The sequence below is a fragment of the Protopterus annectens genome, chromosome 15.part0 (assembly GCF_019279795.1).
Source record: "Protopterus annectens isolate FY-2018-M chromosome 15.part0, PAN1.0, whole genome shotgun sequence".
Lineage (NCBI taxonomy): Eukaryota > Metazoa > Chordata > Ceratodontiformes > Protopteridae > Protopterus > Protopterus annectens.
Genome location: NC_056749.1, coordinates 672,939,770 through 672,951,190, shown reverse-complemented (window position 1 = coordinate 672,951,190; position 11,421 = coordinate 672,939,770). Strand labels below are relative to the sequence as shown.

Sequence of the window (11,421 nt, the reverse complement as noted above, 5' to 3'; positions counted from 1 at the left end):
TTTTAAATGATTTATTGTGGTCTCATTTTTTTATATAAAAAAAAAACTGGCATTTTAACAGGGGTGTGTACACCTTTTATAGCCACTGTATGTCTTTTTTTCTGTGTGCGTGGCATATCTAGAAGGTGCTACATGTTCTCAAGAAAACTGTTTGACTTCCTTTGTTTAGGCATCTGTAATTGGAACATAAGCTTGTGTGACTGTAACGTGAAGAGGCTTGCTTTGGAATATGACTGAAATCATATCATTTTTGGTTGGCCTTGGAAATGACACAGATTTTGACATTCTTTTATTGATTACGGCTACCCCATTCCTTCTACAAAATGATTGTCCACAATAGAAGATTTAATGATTATCTGATATAAAAGGACGCATTTTGTTTAATTTCAGTTCACTAATTCCCAAAGTATTGATGCCTTGTTTCCTATTTTTAACCACATTTCCCTTTATTTGTAATTTTTACCTTCCATTTTCCAGTGGTATATAATTAGTTGCAATATGATACTTCCCTTTTGGCTCCAAACACTTCAGAAGATGGATGACCTCTCACTTTTAATCCATCTGCTCAAAACTTCTAACACTACTCATACCTTTTTTTTGTTCTTCACCAGTAGTCTGCTGGGTACCTTCAGACCTGCAGGTGCTGTCCTCCAGAATGATTTTGATTTGTCTCTGGTTGCTTATGCCCAAAGGGTTTTCTTGTACAAAATAGTGGAATGTCTTGCCTTTCTCTTTTTTCAGTGTACTGTTATTTAGTCCAATCTCTCTGCCACGATTTGCCAGACTTGGGTGGCCCTATAAGATAAAGCCTGTAGTTTTACTTAGATACCTACGTCCTATTTACCACTATAAGGTATATGATCCAGAGGGGGATCTGTCTATGCTCATTACCAACTTTCATCAAAGGTCAACATTAATCACAATTCTGTTGCACAGATGGATGAAGCACTATGACTCAGATGACCTGAGCTAACCCCTGCCCCATGGCACAGATGGATGAAGCCCTGACTGCCACTCAAATGACCTGAAGTAATCTCTGCTTTGTGGCACAGGGAGATGAGGCCCCAACCATGATCTGGTTGACCTGAGGTAACCCCTTCTCCTTGGCACAGAGGAATGAAGCCCTGTGACCAAGACGACCTGAGTTAACCTCTGCTCCATGACAAAGAGGGATGAAGCCCTACCTGTCACGCAAATGACCTAAGTTAACGGCACTGAGGGATGAAGTCCTTATTATGATCTAGGTGACCTGAGTTAATCCCTGTTCCATAGCAGAGAGGGATGAAGCCATGACTATCACCCAAATGATCTGAGTTAACCCCCACTTCATGGCACAGATGGATGAAGCCCTGACGGTCACTCAGATGGCACAGAGGGAGGAAGTCCTGACTATGATCCAGATGACCTAAGTTAACCCCTGCTCCATGGCACAGAGGGTTAGAGCCCTGTGACTCAGATAACCTGATTTAACCCCTTCTTTGCACAGAGGGATAAAGCCCTAACTATGACTCAGATTACCTTGGTTAACTCCTGCTCAGTGTCTCAGTGGAATGAAGTCCTGACTAGGACTCAGATGACCCAAGACAAATTAGCAGATTGGGCACCAAAGGAGCCTGGTAGTGGAGGATGGCCTTGGCTGTCCTAGGATGAGGAAGACAGTGGTCCTTATTGGTCAAAATCTCCCATGCAAGTAGAGGCTTGTATGTTCACAATGGCTGTAAGACTGAGGACATGGACTTGGTGATCCCCAGCAGGTGATGTCGTCTTTAAGAGAGCAAGTATGAGGAGGCAGGCAGATGCCACAGGGAGAGCATAAAATACCCCTTGGTGACATAAGTGTCTATGTCAATCACTAGGGCCAGGGTTAGAGCCATAAAGAGGCTTCATGCATGATGGTTCTGTGATCAGCTTTCACATAAGGAGTAAAGGAGGCCCAGTGGGAGCTTAAGCTTGATTGTCAGGGAGAGAAAGTTAAAATTTCCTTTGTTTTAATTGTATTAGTATAAGCACTTCAAAAGCTGTTTTCAGTCATGAAATTGCACAAAGTTCTCAACTTATTTCAACAAGTTGTTGACAATCCCAATATTTTATTAAACAACTTGATTAGATGTGATCACTTCCTGCTTTTGAAAATATTTATAAATTTCTGGTCCTGGTTATTTTTTCCTGTTTTTAGGTCTTCAGTTGTGCTTAGAAAAAGGCCTTTCCTCTGGTTATGCCACCATATTATATATACATTTACAGAATTTTATCCAGGATTGTCAAGCCTGATGCTTTTGCCTACTAGCAAGATCAAAGCTTTGATTTGTTCTAGAGATCTCGTAAGAAAACGTACCCAATGACAGTCTAGTACCACATGACAACTTTATTCACTCATCTATCAGAGATGGAAAACACTATATCATTTTCATGTTATTTGGAAGGCTTCCTAAACCTTTTCTTTTTCAAAACTTTACTTTACCCAGTACATTGTTTACCAAAATGCATTCTCCAGTGCAATAAAACCTTTTCTTTGTTCCATTGGCTAAAGAAACATTACAAAATGTCTATTTGTTCTGTGGCTGATATTATTCATGTGCTTTGGTACTTTAAGATGGAAAGCTCATTTGGGAGATTAATAAATAGTAATCTTAAGGTCAAACAACTTGCAGGCCATAGTTCAGATTGACCTGGCCTGCTGTTAAGGACCGAGATGTAGCTGCCAATTTGGAGGTCTGTACATTAATTTGGATTACATCTGCACTAGTGAAATATTATATTACAAATATGTGCACTTCATTTCAGACTAGCACAATCAATCATCTTTAAAATGCTACTAGAAAAAAATAAATGGTATCAAAAAGTGAAAAGTTAAAAATAATTTGGAATTGCTAGCAAGCATGGTTCATTTTGATATGTTTTATCCTTCTAAAATGTTCAGTTGTCTTTCTTCCATTTAAAGTATCTCTTTTCCTATCTTAGTTTTACAGCTTGTTCATAGATTCATATATAATTGACAAATTAGCTTGCAGACCATTACAAGCCTGGCCAATAAATAACACATTCATCAGTTGACTGCAACCATGAGGAGGGCAACTCAAGACAGACCAGAGGAGAATTTGAATTGCCCATCCAATTATCTAGGTCTATTTTGAAGGTAACAAGAGTACTGCTCTGCTTGACAAAGTTGTCACTGTGTTGTGTACTGTAGGTTTTCAGTTTTTGTGTGCTTGTATTATATTTTGATAATTTTAATCAAATGTATTTAAAAAGGAATTTGGGGGTTCTGCCAAGAATTCTGTTTTTGTTGAATGATGATCCATTATTTTTAACTCATTCTACTTTAACACAGTTTCTGGAAAATATTTCAACATACTAGAAACTGCGTTACCCAGATTTCTAAGTTGTAGCTAACTTCTGGTGTCAGAACATTGTTTTAAGTTGATATGATATGGATGGTAAAGTATTTTTAAATTAACTTCCTTCTGTGCCTTTTTAGACATACAAATAGCTATAGATTTTCTGAGCCTTCTTTTTTTATACTTTCAGGAGAGTGAAATAGTGTGATCTATTTTCCATTTTTATTTGCTGTATCCCATACTAGTGTAAAGTAGAACTCAGTTTTGGAAAAAATTTAAAAATATTTATCACAGTGTACAAATAATAAAATAATATTTATTCTTCTTCCCATTCTTAGAATTTCAGTGTGATTTTCCATAGTCTTAGCCATTTATATAGTAAATAAAGCCAATATACTAACTAAATAAAGCCAATATACTAACTGTTTAAAGCAATATAAATCCAATAAGGTTAGTCTGTGTCTTTCGGCTTTTCCTGGTTAGGGGTTGCCACAGCGGAACTCCGGTCCGCTAATGATTGGCAGTTGATTTTTTACGTGCTGAGTTTGCCAGCCCTGACGCACAACCTTCAATGAAGGTACGCCCCATTCACACATGTATCCACACAGAAGATGCTCTAGCTGAGAAACGAACAGCACAAAGTCTTGCTGTGAGGGGACAACGCTACTGCAGCACCACCACCGCAGTTATAAATCAAATAAGGTAATTTGGTAATTTGTAATACATCCAGTATATTTTATTGATGGTTTAATACATTAAAATCCTACAAGATAACTTTTAGTCCTTAACTTTTGCATTAAATAATTTATTTACTCGTAACTTTGAGAGAACAGTGTAGACTTATAAAATAGGTAGGCGAAGGAGTGTAGGAAAGGGTGGTAGCTTTGCCAGGTTAGTGCCTCTTCTAAAACTGCCAACAATACCTATGTCATGTCTGCAAGACCATTACAAATATTCCTGGGAGGACATATAGACTTTACACAAAAGGCTGGCCTTATGAGATCTAAACTGCAGAACCAAATGCTACAAGGCAGCAAAGCTAATCAATTCACTATTGTGCCACCCATTTAGCAAGAGATATTATTTAATATTTGATAACCACATAAATGGACTGATGCTATGAGAACCTGACCAGAGGCAAATAAGAAATATAACAGAAAAATGCATAAAAGATAGATAAACACTGTTAGAAACAGCTAAATACAAGCTGTAATGTGTTCCTTCTATTAGAAAAGGAAGGCTGATACAGTTTCTTACTATATTTTCATACTTCATTCCTCGCTTAAAAATGGTGTATCCTGCCCAAAGATATACTGTAAGGACATATGATGTCATGCACCTTTTTTGATTTCACACAAAAAAATCAGCTGCTGAACTCTTGACTTCTATTACCCTTTATGAAAGGAATGCAATAGTGGTATTTTTTTTAAGAATGCGGGTTGAATTTCAAAACATTTTCTACTTTTCTTAATATTTCCCATAATTTTGTATAATGATATAGCTGCTGTGATGGGACTGTTAATTTACAGAAATAAACAAGTAGTGCCACATCCACACAGTTCTGGGTTGGTCATAATCAGAGTTAATGCACTTTTTCTTGGAAACTGAAGGGTAGTGCTATAAAGTACAGAATGATTTTTTTGTGAGCATTGTCTCAGAAATGTCAGAATTCAGCATGGGTTTTGACAACTAGGTAACATAATTACAAGTAACAATGCAGTATAGTATAAAGATGTTATCTCACACTCTGCAATGCATTAAGGCACAGACCTATTCTTAAAAGCATAACACCATACATTTGTATTAAAAGGACAATGTTATTTTATACATACGCACAATATATAGATACAATTTAGTAGCTTTAATTCACCTTCCAGCACAGACACTTGGGTGTAAAACACACCTTAGAATGTCATTTTGTCCATAAGGACTTAAAAGCATTAAAAGCAAATCAATATGGCAGTTGGCCACATTACAGTGATGGTTCAGAGAATTTTTGTGGTAGCATCTTTACAATGAAAAATAACTCCCATTCAGAGGATATCCCTCTCTCTCTCCCTATTTATTTATCATTGTCTCATCATTAAGTGAATGCTCAAAACAGCACAAGCTTTTTAGATTGTAAATAAATTGTACAATTATAAAGCTATATATACTAACTCGAAGATCATTCAACAGCTGGGTAAAAGCTTATTCCCAGACACCACTGTAATGTGATCTCACACAGAAAGAAAGCAGCTACTAAGCTGGGAACAAAATGTTTGTGTTGATAAAACATATATACATGTGCACACAGAAATACACACATACGCACACACACACACGCACACACGCACACATGCACACATGTGCACACATGCACACACACACACACACACACCTGAGGACGTTTTTCATGATTACAGCTCACTGAGTTTTAAAAGGCTGCCATGTTTTGTAGATCAGAATTGCAGTTTAGTGGTGACTAGGAGTCTATATATCACTGTTGTACAATCCCAGAGTTATTATATTTAGGGATGCAGGGGAGTGGGGCATGCAGGGAGTCTTTCCTCCTTGTTTAAACACCACAAAAACACATTTGTATCCTGCATGAAATCACAGTACAACATATCTTGGCAAAATATATAATTTCTTGCCTGTATGGGATTACAAAAACAGTGCAGTAAAGATATTTTTCTTTATCCTTTATTGACTGGGTTAGTTCCACTAGGCTTCTGGCCTCTTTGCAGGGGAGACCCAGGGTGGTATTTATACTTTGGCCAGGGCATTGGGAAACTTCTCCTACTCTTGTTGTTCACGTGTTGGTTCCCATTCCTGGTGCACTAGTAGCTAGGAGAAACTATGCAATGGAAAAGCAAGAGAACAGAGAATTAATCAATCAGTCATGTTGTGGATGTTGATTTTGGCAGATAAGGTACAGAAAGAAGTTTTCCAAAGTTGTTGGATCTGGTAATGAGGATAGTGTGAAGACCGTGCCCTGGCCCAGCAATCAAGGAGCCTCAATCCTCACCACTACCACCAGGGAGGTTGTCTCCTAGAAGAGGAAATGATATCTAATACACACAGTAAAGTACAATTTACCTTAAGTGCACACAGAGATCACAGTCAGTCTGGGGCTGGTTGCTCCCTTGCTCACCAGGTTCCCAATAAAACTCCCCACTGACACAGCTATAGGGTCCAGGTCTCAGCCTAACTGGGCAAGCTAAAACCTCCAGTACCCTCTCTGTCCAACCAGTGCTTCATGACCCTGCCAAGTAGCTAACACAACACACACACACTTTGAGATAAGTATTTATACACTTTGCAGACTGTAGTATAGGGCAGGTAATGTTGTTAGTGACCTGTAGGGGCGCTGTGGGCTGACAACAGGTTAGTTTTGGTTCTGGTATTCTCTGTTCACCCAGTAGTTCCGGTGTACGCTTCTATGTGGAAGATGTGAACATGTAGCATGTTGGTGGCACCTGTTTTTCTTATATAAAAATCCCTACATTTCAAGAACCGTTTGGTCTCCTTATTTACAAGGATATCACATATTGGCGACGAGGAAACGGGAGAACTCAGAGTCCGCTGAGAGTGACGACGGCGGGTGAGTTTTTTTTTTCTGAAGACGGCGGGGTGCAGTTAATGTCGGACGATGAAGAGACTGTGGCTGCCGGAGTTATGGCTGTTTCCATGTTAGGGTCGCTGGTTGCATACGACTGTCAGACACAGACCTGGGAGGAGTATTGTGAAGTGTTGGAACACTTTTTTGAAGCAAACCAGATAACGGACGCTGGCCGGAAGCGAGCCATATTGTTGAGCTCTGTGGGCAGCAAGACGTACAGTCTGATGAGGAACTTATTGAGTCCTGATAAGCCGGGGGATAAATCGTTCACGGAGTTGACGAGCTTGCTTCAGTCACATTATAACCCGAAGCCGAGTGAAATAGTCCAAAGATTCAAGTTTAATTCAAGGACAAGAGTGGCTAATGAAACGGTAACGGAGTATGTTGCAGTGCTGAGAGAGCTGGCGCAACACTGTAACTATGGTGACAGACTGACAGAAATGCTACGTGATAGGCTCGTATGTGGCATTGCAGATGACCGCATACAACGAAGATTGTTAGCGGAGCCTGAGTTGTCGTTTGAAAAGGCCTTAAAGCTGGCACAGGCCATCGAGACAGCGAATAAAGACATTCGTGATTTACAACCAAGAACAATCGAGGGGGTTGGGAGCAGGAGTGCTACCCCACTGCCAGTGCATAAAGTGGTGATGGAGCATAAACAACAAGGGAAGTCTGGTCAGTTTTCCTGTTACAGGTGTGGCGGTGAACATCTGTCACGGAACTGTCGTTTCTTAAATGAAAAATGTCATGCTTGTGGAAAAAAGGGCCATGTGAAGAAAATGTGCAGGTCGACGCTCTCTAGGGACCAGCAGAGGAAGGGGGAGGAAAAGAGCAGCATAAAGGACAGAAAGGGAAACCGGAAAATAAAACAACAGTATGCACACCACATGCATGAAGCTACAGACCAACAAACCAGTGAAGAAGAGGAAGTGTTTACTATGCTTAACATGAAAGAGTCAAGGATGGAAAGAGTCGATCCCATTACAGCACAGTTGGACTTAAATGGTAAAATGGTCCATTTTGAAGTGGATACTGGATGTAGTGTGACAGTTCTGTCAAAGGCTGAATATGGGAAGTTATGGCAAGAAAATGAAGCTCAGGAGTTGCAGGACTGTTCAGTGACCTTGAAAACATATACAGGTGAAAATGTCCCCACCCTAGGGATGACAAAAGTAACTGTAACACACAAAGACAAAGTCAAACAGTTGCCAGTCATGGTGGTGGCAGGTAGCGGACCAAACCTGTTAGGCCGGGCGTGGCTAAAGGAGCTGGAAATGGGCTGTCTACAGCTCCATAAAATAGAACAGCATCTGCTGACCTTGCAAGATGTGCTGGAGAACAATGAAGAAGTGTTCAAAGAGGAACTGGGTACCTGGAGGGGTCCACCAGCCAAGATACACGTCAAAGAAAACGCAACGCCAAGATTTTACAAACCAAGACCCGTACCATACGCAATGAAAAAGAAAGTGGAGACTGAGCTGGAGCGACTCACAAAGCAAGGTATGATTGAACCAGTAAAGTTTTCGGAGTGGGCGGCACCCATTGTTCCAGTATTAAAGCCAGATGATACTGTACGCATATGTGGTGACTACAAGCTAACCGTTAATCAAGTCTCAAAGCTGGAGCAGTATCCAATACCAAAGTTGGAGGATTTATTTGAAAAGCTGTCTGGAGGTGAAAAGTTTAGCAAACTGGACCTCAGTCATGCATATCAACAAGTCGTTCTGGATGAAGGGTCAAAGTCATATGTCACCCTTAACACACACAAAGGTTTGTTCCAAGTTAATCGTTTACCCTTTGGTGTTTCCTCTAGTCCAGCTATTTTCCAGAGAATAATGGAGGGACTGGTGGCAGGAATCCCAAATGTGGCTGTCTATTTGGACGACATCCTGCTGACGGGTAGGAACAACCGCGAGCATCTGGAGACTTTGAACGAGGTGCTGAGGAGACTGCGAGGCTGGTCTGCGGGTGAAGCGGAGTAAATGTGCTTTCATGGAAAAGGAAGCAGAGTTCCTGGGTTACAAGGTGGATGCATCGGGCCTACACCCCCTGCCAAACAAGGTAAAAGCCATACGACAGGCACCTGCACCCACAAATGTTACAGAACTGAAGGCCTACTTAGGCTTACTCAACTACTATAACAGGTTCCTACCAAACCTGTCAACGCTGTTAGCTCCTTTACATAAACTATTAAGGAAGGAGACCGTGTGGACGTGGCAGGAGGAACAGGACAGAGCGTTTGAGCAGTCCAAGGAGCTAATTCAGTCCTCCGAGGTGTTGGTGCACTACGATACTCACAAGGACTTAATTCTGTCATGTGATGCATCACCTTATGGGCTAGGGGCCGTGTTGGCACACCGCATGCCAGATGGACAAGAAAGACCCATCGGGTTCATGTCACGAACCTTAACCCCAGCAGAGTCAAACTATTCCCAGCTAGACAAAGAGGGTTTGGCTGTAATTTTTGGAATTAAGCGCTTCCATAAATACCTCTATGGCAGGAAGTTTATTGTTTGCACCGATCATAAGCCATTGTTGTCGCTGTTCAACGAGATGAAAGCAGTGCCTCAGATGGGTTCTCCCCGCATTCAGAGATGGGCTGTAACATTGAGAGCTTATGAATATGAGATTGTTTATAAGCCCGGGAAACACCATAGCAATGCGGACGCGCTGAGCCGCCTACCTCTACCTGGGCATCTCAAGGAGGAGGAAACGGAGGACCGAGTTCTGATGATGGAGGACATCACGTTGGTGTCAGCGAGGGAACTGAGCGGATGGACACGCAAAGACCCTGTGCTGTCCAGAGTGTTTCAGTTGGTCCAGCAAGGCTGGACAACACAACAAACTGATCCAGTTTTTCAGCCCTCTGTGGTGAGAAAAACAGAGCTGAGTGTGCAAGATGGATGTGTGTTGTGGGGGGCACGAGTGATAATCCCTCCCCCAGGAAGAAGTGCACTTTTACAACAGCTGCACCAGGGTCATGTGGGCATCACCAGAATGAAGGCCTTAGCACGAAGTTATTTCTGGTGGCCCAAGTTGGACCACGACATTGATGTCGCTGTGAAAGAGTGTAACACCTGTCAACAACATCGCAACTCACCTGTGGCTGCACCACTACACCCATGGGAGTGGCCGAGTAAACCATGGCAGAGACTTCATATAGACTATGCAGGTCCTTTTATGGGGTCAATGTTTTTGATAATAATGGATGCTCATTCTAAATGGATGGATGCCTACCCCGTCAAAACAGCCACTTCCACCACTACCATCGAATGCCTGAGGAAAAGTTTCAGTAGCCAAGGACTACCAGAGACTATTGTATCAGATAATGCTTCATGTTTCATGAGTGTGGAGTTCAAGGATTTTCTGAAAATAAATGGCATCGTACACGTCACGTCGGCACCATGCCATGCTGCTTCAAATGGCTGTGCTGAAAGGGCTGTCCAGACCTTCAAATCAATGATGAAAAAGGCCAGAGAAGGAAGTATGGCAGCAAAAGTGTCACGGGTGTCGTTCAACTACCGCATTACACCCCAGTCTACGACAGGATTGTCACCTGCAGAGATGTTGCAAGGACGGAGACTGAGGTCAACATTGGATCTGGTGCATCCAAACCTCAGAGCTAAGGTGGAGAGGAAACAGTGGGGGCAAAAAGAACATCATGACCGACGACGGCGAGAGAGAAGTTTCCACGTGGGAGATGCAGTGATGACTCGAAACTTCAGCTATGGACCTAAATGGATTCCAGGATTCGTTGCCAAGAGCACGGGTCCACTGTCGTACAAGGTGATGTTGAAAGGAGGTTTCTTGGTGAGGAGACATGTGGACCAGATTCTGCGGAGCGAACAGAAGAAGGACTTCATGGAACTGCAAGCCTCGGAAATACCATTAGTTTCTGGAGAAGTGCTCGCAGCTGCAGGAGGATCCCCGATCCTGGTGCCAGAGAAAGACAGCATGGACTCGAAAGGAGAGGTTCCAGAGGGACCAACCTTTTCAGGGATGGACACACCTGTACCAGAAGTGGTAAACGTGACACCTGAGTCACCTAGTGTGGTTCCATTGCGACGTTCTAAACGTGTACTGGTTAAACCTAGTTACTTGAAGGACTATAAGTGTTAAAAGTGCCTGTATAGGTTACAAGGGCAACATAACTTGATTGGAAGGTAACAGTTTAAGATTTAGCCGGTTAGTTAGAAATTAAGTGACTGGGTGGATTTTTTTTTGTTTCTCTCGTTTCTCTTATTTAGGTTGAGGATGTCAAAGCTTAAGAGGGGAGGAATGTAGTATAGGGCAGGTAATGTTGTTAGTGACCTGTAGGGGCGCTGTGGGCTGACAACAGGTTAGTTTTGGTTCTGGTATTCTCTGTTCACCCAGTAGTTCCGGTGTACGCTTCTATGTGGAAGATGTGAACATGTAGCATGTTGGTGGCACCTGTTTTTCTTATATAAAAATCGCTACATTTCAAGAACCGTTTGGTCT

The 11,421-nt window shown here is 41.9% G+C and overlaps 1 protein-coding gene across 1 annotated transcript; it reads left to right on the top strand.

Annotated features, from left to right (window-relative positions):
- The first annotated feature begins 6,962 nt into the window (after positions 1 to 6,962).
- LOC122789868 (uncharacterized protein K02A2.6-like) lies at positions 6,963 to 11,061 on the top strand. Its single transcript, XM_044057301.1, is given in 3 exon segments — positions 6,963 to 7,038; positions 7,093 to 8,893; positions 8,895 to 11,061. Coding segments are annotated over 3 exon segments (4,044 nt in total).
- The last annotated feature ends 360 nt before the right edge of the window (positions 11,062 to 11,421 follow it).